Source organism: Electrona antarctica (assembly GCF_951216825.1).
Source record: "Electrona antarctica genome assembly, chromosome: 8".
Taxonomy (NCBI): Eukaryota; Metazoa; Chordata; class Actinopteri; order Myctophiformes; family Myctophidae; genus Electrona; species Electrona antarctica.
In genome coordinates, this window is record NC_136789.1 from 28,672,741 (window position 1) to 28,696,832 (window position 24,092).

Below are 24,092 nucleotides of genomic sequence, written 5' to 3' on the forward strand. Positions count from 1 at the left end.
CTTTGACACTATGGGGAGACCTACCATTGTATTATCTTTGACACTAAGGGGAGACCTACCATTGTAGTGTCTTTGACACTATGGGGAGACCTACCATTGTAGTATCTTTGACACTATGGGGAGACCTACCATTGTAGTATCTTTGGCACTAAGAGGAGACCTACCATTGTAGTATCTTTGGCACTAAGAGGAGACCTACCATTGTAGTATCTTTGACACTATGGGGAGACCTACCATTGTAGTATCTTTGACACTATGAGGAGACCTACCATTGTAGTATCTTTGGCACTAAGAGGAGACCTACCATTGTAGTATCTTTGACACTATGGGGAGACCTACCATTGTAGTATCTTTGACACTATGGGGAGACCTACCATTGTAGTATCTTTGACACTATGGGGAGACCTACCATTGTAGTATCTTTGACACTATGGGGAGACCTACCATTGTAGTATCTTTGACACTATGGGGAGACCTACCATTGTAGTATCTTTGACACTATGGGGAGACCTACCATTGTAGTATCGTTCAGCCGTGTCGTGCTTGGCGGTGCAGCAGTTGACGGCCTCTTTACTGCTGTGGACCAGGTTGGTGGTGGGCCAGGAGTCTGCCAGCCACGGGTAGTTGCCCATGTTCCCCGCCCGCACGCCAGGCCTACAGACACACGGTGGCATGAGCATGGCAAGATTTGCATCACATTTCCACGATTTTTTCAAAAAATAGCAGACCTACAAGCTCGTAGCGCGGCACTCGGTGCCGCGCTATGAGCTTGTAGATCTGCTATTTTTCAACAGCTAAAGTATAACATAATCCTTAAAACACCAAAAGGGGGTCCCGTCCAGTTCAAATGAATGTGGTCAAAAGAAGTGCAAGTTTGGGTGTGATGTGATGCATGCTTGCTGCCTTAAAGCACCGTGCAAATACATAGTGAAAGTGTGATGCAGTATTCATATACAGTATGCCTTGTATTCTCATGCACTGTATGCTATGTGTATACTAGGGCTGTGCATCTTTGGGTGTCCCACGATTCGATTCCGAATTCGATTCAAAATCCAAAAACTTTTTATTTATTTATTCAAAACCATTTTTTTTCCAGATTCAAAACGATTCTCTATTCAAAATGATTCTTGATTCAATACATAGGATTTCATCACAATCTACTCCAGCCAACTGAAGTGACTATACTACAGTAACTTGAAAATGACTGAAGACCTGATGTTTACTGTGATTAGGGTAAGCTTACATTTCATATCACAAACACCATGTAGTGAAAAAACTATTTTTGGAAATTATGAATCGATTTTGAATCGTTCATAACGGGAATCGCGATTCTAATTCGAATCTACTATACAATGTGAGGTGCTGTTGTCCGTGCACTGTGTGAGTCGGTACAGAACAGTATTATGTTACTGTGAGTGTCCATACTGTGTTCTACAATAATAGCACTGAGATGAACATGTAAATTAAATTGACACTGTAGAAGAATGTGATTCTGTCTCTGACGGAAACTATACGCTTACCTTCCATTGAGACCAGATGCCTCTCCATGCGGAAAGCCAACTGCAGAGAGAGAGAGAGAGAGAGAGAGAGAGAGAGAGAGAGAGAGAGAGAGAGAGAGACAGAGAGAGGGAGAGAGAGAGAGAATTAGCCCCCTTTCATGACGACGCCAGGCCCAGGCAATGAATCCCCAATGCATTTTTCCCATAGACATTTCAAAACGTATTTATTTAAAGACGGTTACGCCGCGGACAAAGCCAACTTGAGTCGTGACAACTCATGACAACAAACACCATATTTTGGACCAAACAAATAATTACAAAGAAGAAAAACAACAAGTGTTGTAACCTGCCGTTTTTTCTTCTTTCTAATTATTTGTTCGGCCCAAAATGTTTTGTTTGTTGTCATGATTTGTCACGACAAGAGTTGGCTTTGTACGAGGCTTAAAAGGTCTTTAAATAAATACTTTTTGAAATGTCTATGAGGAAAATTAACGGGGAATCATTTCCTGGGCCCTGGTAGGGGGCGGGACTACGAGGCTCTATATTACTGTCTGAGAAGTAGCAGCTGTGTGAATGGGCCGTGCAAAGCATTTGGATTGAAAGGGCTCCTTCGCCAAATGGCGGGAGTGGCTCAGGGGCAGAGTGGCCAGGAGAGCAGCCGGACAGGAACCATGAGGTTCCCAGTTCGATCCCTGTGGGCTCCCCCAGATTCAGTGTCGATTTAGCGGTTCAGAGCAAGACTCTGAACCCCTAATTGCTCCCGATGTGCAGGTTGGTGCCTTGCATGGTTTCCTCCGCCATCGGTGTACTGTATACGAACGGGTGAATGTACTGCACAATCTATGGAAAGCGCTTTGGATAAAAATCGCTTTGTAATGTGAGTGTAATTGAAGGAGGTGTAGTGACTCAGCTCCATAGAGTATATATATAATAGCGACTGAACTGGCGCGAAGCTCCGCCCCCCCAGCTATTCATGTCGGTGGAAGTTGCTCAGTGGCGTTTTGAAGCACCCGGAAGACTGCCGGAAGTCCCTCCCCGGACCTCAACTTTGAGGTCCTGAGTGACGTAGGGCAACCGAGCGCTCAACGTTAAAGCCCAGCTGCACGGGGTTTCCCGGTCATGAATCCACGGGTCCGCCTGTAGTCCCTCCTCCTACCACTAGGACCCAGAGCTTCAACGTTGAATAGCCTCACTGCCCCCTTGCTCAGCTCACCTGCGGGGGTGTAATTGAAGGAGGCGGTGTAGTGGCTCAGCTCACCTGCGGGGGTGTAATTGAAGGAGGCGGTGTAGTGGCTCAGCTCACCTGCGGGGGTGTAATTGAAGGAGGCGGTGTAGTGGCTCAGCTCACCTGCGGGGGTGTAATTGAAGGAGGCGGTGTAGTGGCTCAGCTCACCTGCGGGGGTGTAATTGAAGGAGGCGGTGTAGTGACTCAGCTCACCTGCGGGGGTGTAATTGAAGGAGGCGGTGTAGTGACTCAGCTCACCTGCGGGGGTGTAATTGAAGGAGGCGGTGTAGTGACTCAGCTCACCTGCGGGGGTGTAATTGAAGGAGGCGGTGTAGTGGCTCAGCTCACCTGCGGGGGTGTAATTGAAGGAGGCGGTGTAGTGGCTCAGCTCACCTGCGGGGGTGTAATTGAAGGAGGCGGTGTAGTGGCTCAGCTCACCTGCGGGGGTGTAATTGAAGGAGGCGGTGTAGTGGCTCAGCTCACCTGCGGGGGTGTAATTGAAGGAGGCGGTGTAGTGGCTCAGCTCACCTGCGGGGGTGTAATTGAAGGAGGCGGTGTAGTGACTCAGCTCACCTGCGGGGGTGTAATTGAAGGAGGCGGTGTAGTGACTCAGCTCACCTGCGGGGGTGTAATTGAAGGAGGCGGTGTAGTGGCTCAGCTCACCTGCGGGGGTGTAATTGAAGGAGGCGGTGTAGTGACTCAGCTCACCTGCGGGGGTGTAATTGAAGGAGGCGGTGTAGTGACTCAGCTCACCTGCGGGGGTGTAATTGAAGGAGGCGGTGTAGTGGCTCAGCTCACCTGCGGGGGTGTAATTGAAGGAGGCGGTGTAGTGGCTCAGCTCCTTCCTCTTCTTACGGCGACAGTAGATCCAGAGGCTGAAGCCCATGAGGATGACCCAGCAGGCGCCGCCGATGCCCGCGATGAAGGCCGGCTGCTTCACCACGTCGGTGATCTGCTCCGCCAGGCTCACGCTGCCTTCCTCCGTACCGCCGTCGTCCTCATCGCCGCCGCCGCCGCCGCGGCCCGGCATGGTGGCTTGTTCGGCTGGCAGCTCTGCACGGGGAGGACACACAGGACAACAGTGTCACCAACGGAACCAGGAATGGCCGCTTTACGTTTCGGGGGTGAATTCTTGTAGATTGTACCCCGTTAGCTATTCAAACTAGTTCTATTGACCAGTGGTTCCCAAACTCTTTCATGTCAAGGACCCCCAAATTTACACTAATTAGCCCCGCGGACCCCCATTTGAAAAAGCTATGCCAGGGACCCCCCCATAAGAGAAGATTTGTATGGCTCTAGCAGTGATTCTCAACCCGTTTAATTTCAAGGACCCCCCAGTTTGACATGCATATTAGTCTACAGACCCCCCCATTTAATGGCATTTCTCTGTGATCACACAATTAAATAACTACTACTGTACTGTACTGTACTGTACTGTACTGTACTGTACTGTACTGTACTGTACTGTACTGTACTGTACTGTACTGTACTGTACTAACACGCTGTAGGTAGATTTGGAACAATCGTCGGATTTCAGAGAAAAAGAAAACAAAGAAAAAGTTAGAAAAGTTGGAAGAATAGAATACAACTATGCCTGTGCCCTTGCTTACAAGGTTTCCTCTTATCAATGCAATATACAGTAACGTTCCTTTGAATTGATTCCAAAGGCATGCTGAATAATGGATGTGGAGACAGCCTGGTCCATTATTCAAAGCACTGCATGAGTCTCTGCCAATTCCGTTTTGAAGAGAGATGCTCTTGGCAAATAAAGTCCGACCTCTCTCTCTCTCTCTCTCTCCATCTCAGGAGGACTGACTGCATCGTTCCATTCCTCTCACTCTATCTGGGCATCGTTCCATTCCTCTCACTCTATCTGGGCATCGTTCCATTCCTCTCACTCTATCTGGGCACGGATTCAACGTGGTGGGACATAAAAACTCACTGATGAGGACGGAGACGGGCGGACTGCGCGCGCCCACGCCGGCGCTGGTCACCGCCGCCACCTCCACCTGGTACAGCACGCCTGGCATCAGGCCCCGCAGCACCGTGGACTGCACCATGCCGTCCACGGTCTTGTTGATGTGGTAGCGCGTCTGGTTGTCGCTGGCACTGCCCACGCACCACACCTGTGGAATGAGACGGGGGGTGGCACAGAGAGAGACAAGAGGGTTAGATTCAGGTTGTTGAGATGGGGGTGGCACAGAGAGAGACAAGGCGGTTAGATTCAGGTTGTTGAGATGGGGGGTGGCACAGAGAGAGACAAGAGGGTTAGATTCAGGTTGTTGAGATGGGGGTGGCACAGAGAGAGACAAGGCGGTTAGATTCAGGTTGTTGAGATGGGGGTGGCACAGAGAGAGACAAGAGGGTTAGATTCAGGTTGTTGAGACGGGGGTGGCACAGAGAGAGACAAGGCGGTTAGATTCAGGTTGTTGAGACGGGGGTGGCACAGAGAGAGACAAGGCGGTTAGATTCAGGTTGTTGAGATGGGGGTGGCACAGAGAGAGACAAGGCGGTTAGATTCAGGTTGTTGAGACGGGGGGTGGCACAGAGAGAGACAAGGCGGTTAGATTCAGGTTGTTGAGATGGGGGTGGCACAGAGAGAGACAAGGCGGTTAGATTCAGGTTGTTGAGATGGGGGTGGCACAGAGAGAGACAAGGCGGTTAGATTCAGGTTGTTGAGACGGGGGTGGCACAGAGAGAGACAAGAGGGTTAGATTCAGGTTGTTGAGACGGGGGTGGCACAGAGAGAGACAAGGCGGTTAGATTCAAATGCTACTGTATGTTAGACATGGTAAACCCATTTTTAGACCTGGGACCAGATTCTACAAAATGTCTTATGACTTAACTTAAGACCTGGGGGCATGGTCAATGCTGTTTGGCCACTCAGAATAGCCAAATGGCATTGATCACGCCTCCAGGTCTTAAGTTAAGTAATAAGACCTGGTACTTAAGACACGCATAATACTGCCCAATGTTTCTATATCAGTGGTTCTGAAGCTATTTCATGTCAAGGAGCTCCAGAATTATATGTATTTGGCCGCCGACCCCCATCTGAAAATATGTTGTTCCATTCATGCGCCCAGTCGATTTATAAACACGGACGCCTTTTCCAGACGGACCGGCCGGAAGTTCATGATGTTGTGTAGCAGCTAACAATAGCCACAGCACTCTAGAATCGATCGACAACAACGGGAGACAAGAATAAATCTATCGAGACTAGCGACTGGACCGCGGAGCGCCGTCTAACACAGGATATTTTTTCAGAAAAAGACGGGATGATTTAGATCGCGAGTTATGAACGTTTTAAGATTTTCGTTTTCATCAGCTAGTTTTTCGATGACTGTATAGCCCAGGCGTGCCTGGGCTATACAGCCAGGCGATCCGTTCTCGCATCAATAAACCTCTCTTTTGGACAATACTTCGTCTTGAGCGTCGGGCGTTATTAATAGAAAGGACAAAGAACTTCGTCCTGGGCGATGGGAGTGTTAACTGTGCGTTCACCTTGTACTCCTGGATGATCCCGTTGTGCATCTCAGCGGGCGGAGGCTCCCAGGAGACGCTGACGCTGGAGGTGTTGTTCAGCTTCACCGTTTCCACGGTAACACCGCGGGGAGGGGCGCTGGGCACTGGAAGAGGAGAGACGAGAGACGAGAGAGTGAGCATCCAAAACATGAAAACACACTGAACACGTTCACACAAGTCATACAGTGGGCTATATGGCTATAAACCCCCCCCCATATGCCTATGAGTGGTGGAAGTACTTTTACTTAAGTACAATTTTGAGGTATTTGTACTTTACTTCAGTATTTCCAATTTCCAATACTTTTACTTCTACTCCACTACATCTCAGAGCCAAAATTTGTACTTTTACTCCACTACAATTATTTGAAAGCTTTAGTTACTAGTTACTTTGGCGATTTTAATTTTGATTAGAAAACATACTTTAACCACTTCAACCCTATACATTTCGGCCATTTGAAAATAGCAGATCTACAAGCTCACAATGCGTCGCGTTGGGACGCATTGTGAGCTTGTAGATCTGCTATTTTCAATAGATTTTGTATACATTTTGAACTTGTGAAATGGCGAATTCTGCAATATGAGTACTTTTACTTTTAGTACTTTAAGTACATTTTGATGCCGATACTTTTGTACTTTTACTCAGGTACATTTTCAATTCCGTACTTTTACTTGTAACGAAGTACTTCTAAATTGCAGTATTGGTACTTTTACTTAGGTAAAACAATTGAGTACTTTTTTCCACCACTGAGGCCTATTCTCATCTTGTGTTATTTGATGTAACCGTGGTGTCCTCTCAGCGGCAGATTTAATAAAAACAAAATGGGTTAACCCATTGAGACCTGGAACGCATCCATGTCACGTTAGCGTTAGCGTTTTAAACATTATGTTATAATTTAGCTATTGAAAAATAGCAGATCTACAAGCTCATAGCGCGCCACCGAGTGGCGCGCTATGAACTTGTAGGTCTGCTATTTTTGAAAAATCGTTAAAATGTGCCTCAAATCTTTCCGAAAATTGTCATGATTTAGAAAACCTTTTTTTTTTTAATTTCGACGTCAGGCCTGAATGGGTTAAAGAGCACAGCAAATAACTACCTTCTTCCGGGGTTGGAACCAGCAGCGTCCGGCTGTCTCTGCCCTGGAACTCGTCGAAGTAGGGCCGTATCTTGATCTCGTACTCGCTGCCCTTCAGCAGGTCCGTGAGCGCGGCGCTGCGCTCAGAGGGAGAGTTGACGTCGTGCAGGAGCCACGCCCCCCCGCTGGGCCGGTACAGGAGACGGTAGCCCTGGATGTACTGGGACTGACGGTCCACCTGGAGGAGGACACAGGGACAGACAAGACATGTGAAGACATGGACTGACGGTCCACCTGGAGGAGGACACAGGGACAGACAAGACATGTGAAGACATGGACTGACGGTCCACCTGGAGGAGGACACAGGGACAGACAAGACATGTGAAGACATGGACTGACGGTCCACCTGGGGGAGGACACAGGGACAGACAAGACATGTGAAGACATGGACTGACGGTCCACCTGGAGGAGGACACAGGGACAGACAAGACATGTGAAGACATGGACTGACGGTCCACCTGGAGGAGGACACAGGGACAGACAAGACATGTGAAGACATGGACTGACGGTCCACCTGGAGGAGGACACAGGGACAGACAAGACATGTGAAGACATGGACTGACGGTCCACCTGGAGGAGGACACAGGGACAGACAAGACATGTGAAGACATGGACTGACGGTCCACCTGGAGGAGGACACAGGGACAGACAAGACATGTGAAGACATGGACTGACGGTCCACCTGGAGGAGGACACAGGGACAGACAAGACATGTGAAGACATGGACTGACGGTCCACCTGGAGGAGGACACAGGGACAGACAAGACATGTGAAGACATGGACTGGACGGTCCACCTGGAGGAGGACACAGGGACAGACAAGACATGTGAAGACATGGACTGACGGTCCACCTGGAGGAGGACACAGGGACAGACAAGACATGTGAAGACATGGACTGACGGTCCACTAGAGGAGGACACAGGGACAGACAATACATGTGAAGACATGCAGGACTGAAAGAGGCATTGTGAGGACGAGTGGGACATGAAGAAGGCCCACTCAACCGTGCCGCGGGTTCGACTCCCGATCCTGACGGCCTTTGCCACATGTCCCCCCCCCAGGCATGAAAAGCCAAAAACATATCTTCAAAAAAAGATGAAGAATGTACTCACAGTCCAGGATACTTGTATGCTAGTTGCGGTCAGTGTGACGGGTTCCTGCATCTGGACAGCCACCTCCGCCAGCTCCCTCTGCACCTGTCTGTGGTCCACCCCCTGACCCGTGGGACTCACATCTGGAGGGCACACATACATACAGACATACATATTAAACCTGTCTGTGGTCCACCCCCTGACCCGTGGGACTCACATCTGGAGGGCACACATAGAGACATACATATTAAACCTGTCTGTGGTCCACCCCCTGACCCGTGGGACTCACATCTGGCGGGCACACACACAGACATACATATTAAACCTGTCTGTGGTCCACCCCCTGACCTGTGGGACTCACATCTGGAGGGCACACATACATACGGACATACATATTAAACCTGTCTGTGGTCCACCCCCTGACCCGTGGGACTCACATCTGGCGGGCACACACACAGACATACATATTAAACCTGTCTGTGGTCCACCCCCTGACCCGTGGGACTCACATCTGGCGGGCACACACACAGACATACATATTAAACCTGTCTGTGGTCCACCCCCTGACCTGTGGGACTCACATCTGGAGGGCACACATACATACGGACATACATATTAAACCTGTCTGTGGTCCACCCCCTGACCCGTGGGACTCACATCTGGCGGGCACACACACAGACATACATATTAAACCTGTCTGTGGTCCACCCCCTGACCCGTGGGACTCACATCTGGAGGGCACACATACATACAGACATACATATTAAACCTGTCTGTGGTCCACCCCCTGACCCGCGGGGCTCACATCTGGAGGGCACACATACAGACATACATATTAAACCTGTCTGTGGTCCACCCCCTGACCCGTGGGACTCACATCTGGAGGGCACACATACAGACATACATATTAAACCTGTCTGTGGTCCACCCCCTGACCCGTGGGACTCACATCTGGAGGGCACACATACGGACATACATATTTCATTTATGTTTTTATCCTTTTGTAAATTGTCATTGTGATTTGTGTGATCAAAAAAAAAAGCGGTTTCAGGAAGGGTTTTGAGTTTTAACGCTTTGTGTGCCCACACAACACTTAAAAAAAAAAAAACCCAAGGGTGCCCACGTTTTACATTCATTTTTTTGACATATATTTTTTTTTATATAAAAAAAAAAAAAAAACATCCACATAGCGGTAATTCCCAGGACGTCTGTGGACGTCTTGGGCACAAAATGTGTTTTAACATACACAATAAGGATGAAGTCATTGAGAAATGAATGCATTTGAGCTACATCATGCGATGAGATGAAATGTTGCTGTTCTGTTTCTGTTTTTGTTTAAATTGCTCTGAAAATGTTGTATTATGTACAGACCTTGGGTACGGACAGGCTCAGAGATGTGTTACAGACCTTGGGTACGGACAGGCTCAGAGATGTGTTACAGACCTTGGGTATGGACGGGCTCAGAGATGTGTTACAGACCTTGGGTACGGACAGGCTCAGAGATGTGTTACAGACCTTGGGTACGGACAGGCTCAGAGATGTGTTACAGACCTTGGGTACGGACGGGCTCAGAGATGTGTTACAGACCTTGGGTACGGACAGGCTCAGAGATGTGTTACAGACCTTGGGTACGGACAGGCTCAGAGATGTGTTACAGACCTTGGGTACGGACGGGCTCAGAGATGTGTTACAGACCTTGGGTACGGACAGGCTCAGAGATGTGTTACAGACCTTGGGTACGGACGGGCTCAGAGATGTGTTACAGACCTTGGGTACGGACAGGCTCAGAGATGTGTTACAGACCTTGGGTACGGACAGGCTCAGAGATGTGTTACAGACCTTGGGTACGGACAGGCTCAGAGATGTGTTACAGACCTTGGGTACGGACGGGCTCAGAGATGTGTTACAGACCTTGGGTACGGACAGGCTCAGAGATGTGTTACAGACCTTGGGTACGGACGGGCTCAGAGATGTGTTACAGACCTTGGGTACGGACGGGCTCAGAGATGTGTTACAGACCTTGGGTACGGACAGGCTCAGAGATGTGTTACAGACCTTGGGTACGGACGGGCTCAGAGATGTGTTACAGACCTTGGGTACGGACAGGCTCAGAGATGGGGCTCGGGTCACTCAGGCCGTACGCGTTGACCGCTCGGACGATGAACAGATAGATGGTGTTGGGGAAGAGACCGGTGATCGTGTGCGTCTCCATCCTGACCAGGTCAGCCACCGTCTGCCACGTGCTCCCCGCCGATTGGCTAGAATAGAAGGGAGACAAACAAAAAAACGGTTACATTAGTGAATTCAAAACAGTTGAACCCTAGTGTTCCCATTCTGGTTGTGAGCTTGTAGATTTGGTTATTTCCGGTGAAGACGTTTGACGTAGAAGGAACATATAGGAGGGGGACCTGGGCGGAGCCTGATCAACAAAGCATATAGAGTTTAAGTGGTTAACAAATGTGCTATCGTTGCACAACAGCTAACAGTAATGCTTTCTCAACCCAAACTAATGAATATGAGTGTGTTGGAATGAAATGTACTCATTACTTTCTGTCAAGGAGAAAAACTCATAAACAACAGCAGAGCCATGGCAGTGTGTGCATTAGCCCATTCTGGACGGGAACCCCTTTTGGTGTTTTAACTAAGCATTATGTTATACTTTAGCTATTGAAAAATAGCAGATCTACAAGCTCATAGCGCGCCACCGAGTGGCGCGCTATGAGCTTGTAGGTCTGCTATTTTTGAAAAATTGTGAAAATGTGGCGCTTCTAATGTCTTCTACATCCTGACAGTTTTCTGAAAAAGCTATGTTTCTATGTCAGTCGTTCTTCGATTTTTCAGAAATAGCAGATCTGCTATTTTTCAATAGCTAAAGTATAACATAATGCTTAGTTAAACCACCAAAAGGGGTTCCCTCTAAAATGGGTTAACCCATTTACACATGAGATCAGATTCTAATATAGATATATTAAATATAGATATTCTAATATCTTCTAAAATCCTGACAGTTTTCTGAGAAAAACCTCATGTCAGTGGTTCTGAAACGTTTTCATATCAAGGACCGCCAGAATTATATGAAATTGGCCGCCAACCCCCATCTGAAAACATGTTGTTCCAAGGACCGCCCAGAAGCAAAGATTTGATTTAAAAACGTTCGCTCTGAAAGAATATATATTCAAAGATTTGCGCCACATTTTTTCACGATTTTTCAAAAATAGCAGATCTACAAGCTCGTAGCGCGGCTATTTTTCAACAGCTAAAGCATAATATAATGCTTGAAACACCAACAGGGGCCTCCCGTCCAGAATGGGTTAAATCCTGCACTGAAAGATGCTTTGCGATGCAGATTTGATGCACTGCTACACAATTAAGCAGTGGCTTAAAAAAAATCTCTAGGCAATGAGAAGTTCTATTTCGAGCCTCCCAAGTTATGTCTTATGCCGCTATGCTTTGTGACAGACCTGGTAAACAATGGCAGATGTGTATAAAGTTGGGGGGGGTGAGGATGTATGCATTTTAGCAAAATTACACAATTTGCTTTTCTTGATGAAAAATGAAATGAAGCTTGTAAAATGCAGAGCTGTCAAACGCAGGGAACGGGAATTGATAGCCATCGTCAAGGTCCAGGGGCGTGCACAGATAGACACTAGGGGGTGCTAGAGCACCCCCTGCCCTTTTGGCAATGTGCCCTTTTGAAAAAAAATGAACTTTTTTTTTTTTTTTTTTTTGATTTTCAAAAATAGCAGACCTACAAGCTCGTAGCGCGCCACTCGGTGGCGCGCTATGAGCTTGTAGATCTGCTATTTTTCAATAGCTAAAGCATAACATAATGCTAACACCAAAAGGGGTTCCCGCCCCAAAATGGATTAAGGCAACCGGCCGGTTCCACGCGCTGCACAAGGTGCCCTTTTTTAACTTGAGCACCTGCCCCTCTAAATGTCTGTGCACGCCATCGTCAAGGTCCTCTGACACTTTGCTCCACATGTACACACATCACACCCACCTCGTTTTCCAACAGGAATTAAGTTTGTCTTGTGTAGTAAACAATGGTTAATCCACTCAGGACGGGAAGCCCTTTTGGTGTTTTAAAGCATTATGTTATGCTTTAGCTATTGAAAAATAGCAGATCTACAAGCTCATAGCGCGGCACTCGACGAGCTTGTAGATCTGCTATTTTTAACTCAAAACTCTTTGCTTCTGGGGGTGGATCCCTGGAACATCATAATTTCAGATGGGGGTCGGCGGCCAATTACATATATTTTTGGGGGTCCTTGACATGAAAATGTTTGAGAAACATGGGGTTTTTCAGGAAAACCGTTTACATTTAGAGGGCATTTTGTAGAATGGTCCTCAGGTCTAAATGCGTTAAATAAGCCCCTGTAACTCTCTAACTCTTCTCCAATTTGGTGCTTTTGAATTTCGCCCCAGGGTGTCGGAGGCAGCGGGAAGCTGACTTTATACTGCCGACCTGCGCAATTAGGCCAAAAGGGTTAAAGGCTCTGTCTCATAAATAGTCATGTAGTAATGTGTGCCAGACTCACATTAAAGAGATGCATTACATCCAAGGGAACTTTATCATGCTGAGATAAAGGAGGTGCCCGCACACACGCACGCACGCAACGCACGCATGCACGCACGCAACGCACGGGCTGGAGTTGCCATAAAATAGAAGATGAGTGTGATCTGACTAAGAGAGGGAGGCTGGTAAATCTATGATCTAATTATCTTTTATGTTAACAAGGTACTAAATGTAGTAGTTTATACAGTCAAGCACGCATGCATGAGCGGACACACGCGCACGCACACACGCACACACAGATGTATGTGTTATTAAGTATGTCTTAAGGTTTATGTGCACATGCAGGAGGCTAGGAACACTAACGGTATCAACACAGGAACTGTGGACAATAAGACACCACCAGTATGTTTACATACTTACTGTATGTTTAACATGAGATCTATCAAGTTCATTCACTTGAATGAACCAAGGTTGACATTTGTTGTTACAAATCTTGCTCACGCTGAACAAGCAATGCCGATATTTTATTACAAAATAAAAAGGTTGCCCGTGCTGTGAAGGCTGATAAAAAATATGAATCGTTATTGCACCTATAATTCCCCCCAAATTGGGATGCTATACAAGCCAGGGTGAAAGAGGTAAACCTTTATGCCTGTAAGTAACCACACAGAACATCATTGCCTCTCCATCATCTCACTACCTCCCTCTCCAAGCCTCTCTCTCACCCACCCACACAACCACCCATCCTCCTCCTCCACACACACTCCACCACAGGTCCTCAGGCATAGGAAGGTTATTTTATAAAGAGGTAAACCTTTATGCCTGTAAGTAACCACACAGAACATTGCCTCCATCATCTCACTACCTCCCTCTCCAAGCCTCTCTCTCCTCCACCCATCCTCCTCCTCCTCCTCCACACACACACACACACACACACACTCCACTCCACACTCCAGTCCTCAGGCATAGGAAGGTTATTGCAAACAGCCCCCTCGCTTTCCTCTCTATAGTCTCTGTGCAAAGAATCAATTTGTGCCTCTTGCTAACCACTGCCACAGGGCCAGGTGGGGGCCAAAGGGGAAGGGATCTGATAAGAGCTCATGTGGTTCTAACCTGACTCCGCCAGATGGGGCAGCAGAGAGTACACTGGGTTCTCCCCTCCTGCTCCCATCTGGGAACTCTCAGGCAGACTTGATGCTCCGGCCACCAAACGGCCTGGCCAATCAGCGGCAGCTAGAGGCGGGATCAAGGCAGCACGCCTTGATCCCGCCTCTAGCTGCAAGTCAAGTCTGCCTGATAGTTCCCAGATGGGAGCAAGGACTGTCTAAAGAGGACGAGACGCGAAGACCGTACGGGCGACGCCATGTTGCTCCATGGTGCTCCATGGAAGGAAAGAAACATGCGCAGTTGAGACCAAGGAAGCTGAACGCGGAAGTGTTGGCTGCATATAGCCCATTGCGCATGTTTCTTTCCTTCCATGGAGCACCATAGAGCAACATGGCGTCGCCTGTACGGTCTTCGCGTCTCGTCCTCTTTAGACAGTCCTTGGATGGGAGCAGGAGGGGGGAACCAAGTGTACTCTCTGCTGCCCCATCTGGCGGAGTCAGGTTAATGTGGTTCTCCCTGTCTGTGAAGGGAGAACACTCCATCTGTGGCCGGCCCCCCACTATAGCTCTGTCTTCACCATCTATCTCCCTCCCTCCCTCCATCCATCCATCCCCCCTCTTGGGATATTAACCAAAAAGATATATATTTAGAACCAATAACCGACCGTAATCTTGCTCATTCATGTAGAATAATCTAATAATCGAGAAGCATCTTTTTGTCTCACATAATATGTGAGCAAAACAATCTAAGTGTCTAAGTGTGTTTCATATATATTATATGAATAAATGGACACTTCGATTTTATTTGTTTTAAATAATCAATAATGAATCATAATCAAAGGCAAAAGCTTTGCAATAATGCAGATATAGATTTGAAGTCTCTGCGCCCAGCCCTACTACATCTATTTGTCTATTACCGTCCATCTGCTGCTAGAACTTGTCTTGCAGCCTTTTCCTGGCTAATTGGTCCAAGGTGGACTCCCTCTCAGCTGACATTAGCCTTAGGATTTCTGTCTGTCTGGCTCTGCTGCATTCATTAGCATTTTTAATTCACCACAAAACCCTGCAGCACGTGTGTGTGTGTGTGTGTGTGTGTGTGTGTGTGTGTGTGTGTGTGTGTGTGTGTGTGTGTGTGTGTGTGTGTGTGTGTGTGTGTGTGTGTGTGTGTGTGTGTGTGTGTGTGTGTGTGCGTGCGTGCGTGTGTGTGTGTGCACGCTGTCCATAGGTGTAAATTCCAACAGCCATTATTATTTCAGCCTCAAATTCAATCAATTATAATTTGTTATCTTAAAAATTGCGAGCACTGGTATATTTATGCTTCCTCATTGTGTGTGCGTGCGTGCGTGCGTGCGTGCGTGCGTGCGGATGTCTCACCTGAATGCCTCGATGATGTAGGCCGTGACGTCGGCCCCTCCCTCGTGTGCGTTGGGTTGCCAGGTCAGAGTGACGCTGTTCTTGGTCACGTCGGTAACCACGGGTTTGTGCGGCGGCCCGGGCAGCTGGAAGGGCTCCATGGTCTGAGAGCCGGACGGGTCTGCACTCTCTGGGTGGTGGGGGGAGGGGGGGGGGGGGGGGGGGACGTGCACCGAGAGACATGACACAGTCAGAGGCAGTGGCAGAAAGGAGAACTAGGTACATTTACTCACCTGTAGATCGGCTATTTTCAGCATGCAACCAAGTGTAAAATGACTTATACTGGATCTCTTGTCCACTATAGTAGCTTCCTAACATTTTAGTCTAGTTTCTATTTGTTGACGAAATTGTCAATACATTTAGTCTTAGTTTTAGTCATCCTAGCTTAGTTTTCATTTAGTTTCCATTTAGTTTTCGTCAGTGAAAAAAGGTAGTCGACGGACATTTTTCGTCTTAGTTTTAGTCGACAAAAACAACACTGATACTGTAAAGGCTTTGTGAGCAACAATAGCGCAGTGCTGTAGCATCACATAGCTTGTAGCAGTAGCATGTAGCAGTAGCATGTAGCAGTGCTGTAGCATCACGTAGCATGTAGCATGTAGCAGTAGCATGTAGCAGTGCTGTAGCATCACGTAGCATGTAGCATGTAGCAGTAGCATGTAGCAGTGCTGTAGCATCATGTAGCATGTAGCATGTAGCAGTAGCATGTAGCAGTGCTGTAGCATCACATAGCATGTAGCATGTAGCAGTACTGTAGCATCACATAGCATGTAGCATGTAGCAGTAGCATGTAGCAGTAGCATGTAGCAGTAGCATGTAGCAGTAGCATGTAGCATCACATAGCATGTAGCATGTAGCAGTGCTGTAGCATCACGGCTGCAGTACGTTCTTTACCTTTCACTGTGAGGACGGCACTCCAACTGGTCTCTCCACTGGAGCTGGAGGCGAGGCAGGTGTACGTCCCCGAGTCTGTTTCCTGGCAACAACAAAGTAGGAGTCTTTAGCTTTGGTGTGCGTGTGTGTGTGTGTGTGTGCGTGCGTGCGTGCGTGTGTGTGTATCACTGGTGAAAGCTACAGCTACTCATCATTGTACCCTCTATGGCGCGATTCATACTCCTATTTAAGAGCCGAATAAAGGTCGGTTCGGCTCTGTAGAGCCTACAATGTGACATCATTTGAGGTTTGGGGGGGCGGGTACCGTCCTAAAGTCGGCTCTTCGGTGCTACTGAAAATTTCTGACGAGCCGAAATCATTTCGGCACTACAGCGGTAAAATAGGAGTATGAATCGGCCCTAAGACAGGGTAGGTTGGTCTTCCCTCTCTGAGGCCCCTTTTCCACCGGTTGGTTCCCAATGGGAACCGGTTCAGTTCTTTCTGTCCATTCTGAAAAATACATGTAACAGGGTGTCTGCACTGCAGGCTTAGGCAAGTCAGATTTTAATACCTTTATATTTAATAGTGTGAGCTTGTAAATCTGTTCAAGCTGTTACTTTGGGCTTGTTTATCTGTAAAGACAGACCGATTAATCGGTCCGATTAATTAATCGATCTGATTGATTAATCGAACCGATTAATCTAAAAAAAAACTAAAATCTGCCGATACCGATGTGTTTGCCGATTAATCTCCCATCACTAGTAAACTCTTCATATTTTGGCTACTATTAAGTGTCATGACACCGTCCGTCTCTATGCTTGATCACTTGCGTCTTGTTTGAGAAAAGCTGCTCATACTATACTATACGTGACACTTACACATCGATTGATCCTGTTGCTTTGTACTTCTGCAGCAATGATGGCAACTTCACTTTGTACATGACATTTCGGTGCACATTGCTTTCAGCAACGTTGACTACACACTGCCCCAAGAGGTACAGGACTTTTGGATAGCAGTACATGATTGCATTGAGAGAATCATTGGGTCAAGGTATCCCTCTTGATATCCGCGTATTCAAACTAGGAGATCCCTCTACTCTTAAAGACAACTAGGAGATCCCTCTACTCTTAAAGACAACTAGGAGATCCCTCTACTCTTAAAGACAACTAGGAGATCCCTCTACTCTTAAAGACAACTAGGAGATCCCTCTACTCTTAAAGACAACTAGGAGATCCCTCTACTCTTAAAGACAACTAGGAGATCCCTCTACTCTTAAAGACAACTAGGAGATCCCTCTACTCTTAAAGACAACTAGGAGATCCCTCTACTCTTAAAGACAACTAGGAGATCCCTCTACTCTTAAAGACAGAACTCCTTCCACACACGTGGAATGGATCCAAACAGCCATAATGCTGGGTAGGAGACCGCTAGTCCAATTATGGAAAGCAGACCACGGACCATCAATCACAGAATGGCATAATTTTCTTAATAGGACGGCATCATATGAAAGAGTATCCTTCTCTATGAAGGGCAGAATAGACCAGTTTCACCTGCAGTGGGACAGATTCCTTGTGTTGCTACTGTATATAGAACTGTTATTTTGTTTGTTTGTTTTGTTGTTGTCGGTTTCTGTTGTTGGTGTCGTGTTGTGTAGAAAAACTCCAATAAATATACTAATGACAAAAACAATGAATTGACTACACATGGAAACAAATGCTAAATGCCAATTATAAGTTACAGTTTTTTTATTTTCTTGTTTTAATATTTTGTCGTTACATAACATCATTTCACTGCTTGTACCTGTATATAACAGTCAATGACAAATAAAACTTCTTTGAATCTCTTTTTAATTTTTTTTTAAATGGTGTCACTGAATCTTATGATTAATTCATGGCTGATGTTGGCGAGTTAAAGGGGGGGAGACCAAAGGACAGAACGTTAAGAACAACCAGAGTTAAAGGGGGGGAGACCAAAGGACAGAACGTTAAGAACAACCAGAGTTAAAGGGGGGGAGACCAAAGGACAGAATGTTAAGAACAACCAGAGTTAAAGGGGGGGAGACCAAAGGACAGAACGTTAAGAACAACCAGAGTTAAAGGGGGGAGACCAAAGGACAGAGTTAAAGGGGGGGAGACCAAAGGACAGAACGAGTTAAAGGGGGAGAGACCAAAGGACAGAACGTTAAGAACAACCAGAGCAGGCCTTGACATTTCTGTGGCACCGACTGAGTTTCATACTAGACACCTACTTAGGATTCAGCGTTGGCAATTTGAAGTAGAGTAATTAGGAGTGATAAGTGTGTGTGTGTGTGTGTGTGTGTGTGTGTGTGTGTGTGTGTGTGTGCGTGTGTGTGTGTGTGTGCGTGTGTGTGTGTGCATGTGCATGTGCGTGTGTGTGTGCGTGTACGCCCCGGGACCAGCTATTACATGTGTGGGGGCCAGGCCAAGAGCTAGACAGGCTGTGAAATTGCTTACAACAGTGGAAGATGTCAGGGTCTCTACACGACACACAGGTGCTGACAGCCCGCAGGGATTCTCACCAACATACATGGAGACACCACAACTACGCTTAGTTTCACTACTTCTATTCATAGCTCTTTTTCTTTCTTTCTTTCTTTCTATCTTTCTATCTTTCTTTCTTTCTATCTTTCTTTCTTTCTTACAAAAAACTTCATCATATCTTCACTTATTTTATTAACATCTTAAGTTATTATTTACTTCTCTTTCCTTTTAACCCATTTAGGCCTGACGTCGAAATAAAAAAGAAAGTCTTCTGAAAGAATATTATATTCAAAGATCTGTGCCGCATTTTCACGATTTTCAAAAATAGCAGACCTACAAGCTCGCAGCGCGCCACTCGGTGGCGTGCTATGAGCTTGTAGGTCTGCTATTTTTGAATAGCTAAAGTATAACATAATGCTTAGTTAAGAATGGGTTAATAGTTAATAAAGTAATTTATTTTGTGCACACATACACACACAGTAGGGCTTTCACTTCTAGTCATTTTTACTAGTTGTTTAACTACCTATTATGTAAAAAAATAAAAAATAAAAATAAACTGTGTACATTGGTGACTATAATCTAGCTGATCTTGAGGCCTACAAAATTGGGGGGGAATGTTTTTTTTTTAATCAACTAGTACCAACAAGGACGACTAGTGGATTTACTAGTCGACTAGTTGAATAGTCGACTAGTTGCTTAAAGCCCTAACATACGCACACAGCCACGCACACACACACACACACACACACACACACACACACACACACACACACACACACACACACACACACACACACACACACACACACACACACACACACACACACACACACACACACAACACAATCAATCTCCCCTTATTCTCTTACTTCAGCCAGCCCTTACTTTTTCTCATGCAAAAACCCCTAATACATTATGCAGAGCACACAAATGCATGTGGGGAGGATGGAGGAAGAGAGAGGGGGGGGGGGAAAGAACAAATGAAACAAGGGGGAAAAGACCAGTGCGTATCTATCTATCTATCTATCTATCTATCTATCTATCTATCTATCTATCGTGACTAATGCCTCACTTAACCACATGCACTTGGCTGTTGTCCTCTGCTGTGTCTGTGGGCCAAGTCATCAGTAACCCTGACAGAGGAATTACTCAAGCCTAAGTGGCTTGTCAGAGTGTCCCGCAGGACGGGAGGGGACAGGTGACTCGGGGTCCCATACGACATCCCTCTCTCCGCCCGTCCCCTCTCTCTCTATATGTGCTCTGACCTTGAACTGACCTGCGGGGCCAGCCAATGGCGCATCTGTTTGAGGCGGTAAGTATATAAGGCCCCCAGATGGTGGCGTCTGATTGGTGGAGGAGGAATTGGCGTGGAGGGCAAGGGGGAGGGGGGGGGGGGGGGGGGGGGTAAACGGCTACCCGATACCTGACTATCAATCATGGCCGCCTGCATGCAAGCCCTGGGAGGCTGCACCAAACAGATTGCTGAGAAATGGACGAGCAGAGCGGAGAAGAACGAGGATAGGGACGGTCGAAGCAATCCAAAGTTTACTTCTTCTTTGGGGCTCTGTTGGACTTCTTGGAATTTTCCCAAAATCGGGTTTTTCTTAAAGTTCTGTGTGTTCCAACTTTTTCGAAAGAATCTCCTTTCCCCTTTTTATCCTGAGCCTCGATCTAATCTGCTGCCTCTGTTCCTCTCACCCGTAGTTGGATTTCTCAGTCTGTTACTCATTGCTCTGTCTAACTTCTCTCCCTCTCTGATGTAGCGAGCGTGCACGCGCACGTGCACGTACGCACACACACACACGCACGCACACAAACACACACACACTCGCACGCACACTCGCACGCACACGCACGCACAATTTCCGTCTGTCTTCTTGCTTGTTTGTGAAGGAGAGCAATAGTGTGTATCTGGCAGTGATCCCAGGGTAATGGCATCTCCTCCGTCCCAGAGAGGGAGGAACAAGCAGGCCATCTGTCCCCCCCACCAGGGGCCCCTCTGAACTGCACCACCCCCACCGCTAGGGTGGAGGCCAAATTCAATCTCTCTACCTATTCATATTGTTGCTGATGCTTCATGTCCATTATAGCCTTTTTCATAATGAGATAAAGGAGATTAGCTTTAATAGTTTAACACTTTGTTTTAGCCTTCAGCTATGGAGGACTTGTATCCTCCTGTGGCAGGGGAAGTTTCAACATAGTTAAAAGCCCAATCCTGGTCCATCCTGGGCCGTACGGTGGCTCAGCGGTCCATCCTGGGCCGTGGCTCGGTGGTCCATCCTGGGCCGTGGCTCGGTGGTCCATCCTGGGCCGTGGCTCGGTGGTCCATCCTGGGCCGTGGCTCAGTGGTCCATCCTGGGCCGTACGGTGGCTCAGAGGTCCATCCTGGGCCGTACGGTGGCTCAGAGGTCCATCCTGGGCCGTGGCTCAGTGGTCCATCCTGGGCCGTACGGTGGCTCAGAGGTCCATCCTGGGCCGTGGCTCAGAGGTCCATCCTGGTCCGTACGGTGGCTCAGCGGTCCATCCTGGGCCGTACGGTGGCTCAGAGGTCCATCCTGGGCCGTGGCTCGGTGGTCCATCCTGGGCCGTGGCTCGGCGGTCCATCCTGGGCCGTGGCTCGGTGGTCCATCCTGGGCCGTGGCTCAGTGGTCCATCCTGGGCCGTGGCTCAGTGGTCCATCCTGGGCCGTGGCTCAGCGGTCCATCCTGGGCCGTGGCTCAGTGGTCCATCCTGGGCCGTGGCTCAGCGGTCCATCCTGGGCCGTGGCTCAGCGGTCCATCCTGAGCCGTGGCTCAGCGGTCCATCCTGGGCCGTGGCTCAGCGGTCCAGGCACCTTGGCTGGTAATCCAGTCTGGCAGTGTGCCGCGGGTTCGACTCCCTTCATTCAATTTGATTTCATTCTTTCCATTCCTACAGTTACTGTACATGGTGAAATGTAATGCTTGGGTGCAGTCAGTCTAGCAGAGAGATTGCTCCCCTGCATAATGTCACAGATGAAATGAATCTTACGCCTGGTTTATACTTAATTGAGCGCAGAGCGCAGATGTCTCGCACCGCAAATAGCCGATCTACAAGCTCACAACATCACAATGTTGTGAGCTTGTAGATCTGCCGTTGTTGGTGCGACACACGATTGTGTAACCAAGTAAAAACCAGGTTTTATCGACTAATACTGCTCAGTGGCAGAACTGTAAAATAAAAGATTTAGTTTGTTCATCTTGTCTTGTCTCTTCTTCTCTCTAATTTTTGCACACACACACACACACACACACACACACACACACACACACACACACACACACACACACACACACACACACACACACACACACACACACACACACACACACACACACACACACACACACACACACACACACACACACACCTCTCTCTCTCTCTCTGAGTAACGTTCCAACAAGGATTTAATTAAAGCCACGGTGATCGTTAATCATTGGGAACCCACAACCCATTAATATGTAAGCCTCCTCCAGGCTCGGTGATGCTCTGGCGACCTCAGGTGCTGCATCCTCTACCCCAGAGGGAATTCTGAGCAGCGTAGATTTCATTAGCATGGCGTAAGCTGGCGCTAACGACCGCTAATGGCCACCTTTGCTCATTATCATGAGAATCGTGCATCACGGTTCGGTTGTGCCTTTGATTCACTGTTGTGAGTTTTTTTTGCTACTATTCACATAACAACTACATGTAAAATGCCAGATTTATACGTAGCTGTGCGTCAGTGCCGCACACCGAAAATAGCTGATCTACAAGCTCACAGTGAGACCCATTGTGAGCTTGTAGATCAGCTATGTGTGGTGCACACAACACCTATGCACAATTAAGCGTAACTCAGGCTCAGCCGTTTACCTTTTTAACTTGTGTGTGTGTGTGTGTGTGTGTGTGTGTGTGTGTGTGTGGTGCGTGCGTGCGTGCGCATTTCACTTGCACGCCGTGACAATAAATGATATTGTCTTCTGTGAGAAAGCATACAGGTAGGTACAGATATGCAGTGAATCAATCCAGAGCAAATATCACTGGATATTGCCAGCGTGTGGGAGAGGCAATATGCCACAGGTGTAATTGAATACTATTTCATATAAAGGAAAGTGACCTTTGGGGGAATGGTGAGTGAAAATGGAACGTAGCTGCCAAGTTAACCCATTTTGGGGGGGAACCCCTTTTGGTGTTAGCATTATGTTATGCTTTAGCTATTGAAAAATAGCAGATCTACAAGCCCATAGCGCGCCACCAAGTGGCGCGCTACGAGCTTGTAGGTCTGCTATTTTTGAAAAGTCGAAGAACGACTGACATAGAAACATAGCTTTTTCATTAAGCTGTCAGGATGTAGAAGACATTTTTTAGAATCTGATCTCAGGTCAAAATGGGTTAAGCATTTACTTTCACGACAATTGTATTTGTGGAGGATATGAAATGGAGACGATAATAATATCGATGGCCTCTCGTTTAAATACCTGTAGGTTAGTGATTTGGAAGGTGCCATTTTCCATCAAACTGATTCGCCCGTCGCTTCCTAGAATCCTCTGGCCGTCCTTTTCCCATTGGATGCTGGGCAGGGGGTTGCCCATGATGTGGCACTGCAATTGGACGGTGGAACCCGGAGCTAGAGTTTGATTGGCTGGGCCCTGGCGGATGATGGGAGGGACTCGATCTGAAGGTGCTGGAAAAGAGAAAGGTGTAAAATGTAAAACGAGATTTAACCCATTTAGACCTTCTAAATCATGACAGTTTCAGAAAAACCTATGTTTCCATGTCAGTGGTGCTCAAAGTCTTTCATGTCAAAGACCCCAAAAACTATATGTAATTGGCCGTTGACCCCCATCTGAAAATATGTAGTTCCAGGAACCCCCACAGAAGCCAAGATTTGAGTTAAAAACGTTCGCTCTGAAAGTATATATTTAATATACATTTTTGCGATTTTTCAAAAATAGCAGATCTAGAAGCTCAATCACATTTGAACCATTTCTATTTCATGTGTCAATGGTCAAACAGTATGTACGGTCCGCCCACTGTTTCTACAGGTCTTGTTTGTTATAGATCTTGTAAAATAAACAAACTAGCTAGATTAGAATAAATACACGCTCAAATATAGGTAATATTTCCTATATTTATAAAGGTTTTAAGTTAGTACACTTCACAATGTTTCTTCACTCACACGAGTATGTGTTTTTTGTTGGGGGTTTTTTGTC

General features: G+C 47.3%; 1 protein-coding gene across 1 annotated transcript in view; it reads right to left on the minus strand.

Moving 5' to 3' along the window:
- LOC306928696 (roundabout homolog 2-like) overlaps positions 1-24,092 on the minus strand; it is a gene marked incomplete at its 5' end in the record, with an annotated part of 62,681 nt that overhangs the window by 14,003 nt on the left and 24,586 nt on the right. The window contains 11 exon segments of the mRNA XM_079508966.1: positions 515-654; positions 1,521-1,560; positions 3,523-3,777; positions 4,667-4,850; positions 6,226-6,350; positions 7,341-7,557; positions 8,492-8,613; positions 10,562-10,728; positions 15,470-15,638; positions 16,403-16,484; positions 23,358-23,563. Coding sequence (XP_079365092.1) covers positions 515-654; positions 1,521-1,560; positions 3,523-3,777; positions 4,667-4,850; positions 6,226-6,350; positions 7,341-7,557; positions 8,492-8,613; positions 10,562-10,728; positions 15,470-15,638; positions 16,403-16,484; positions 23,358-23,563 — 1,707 coding nt within the window.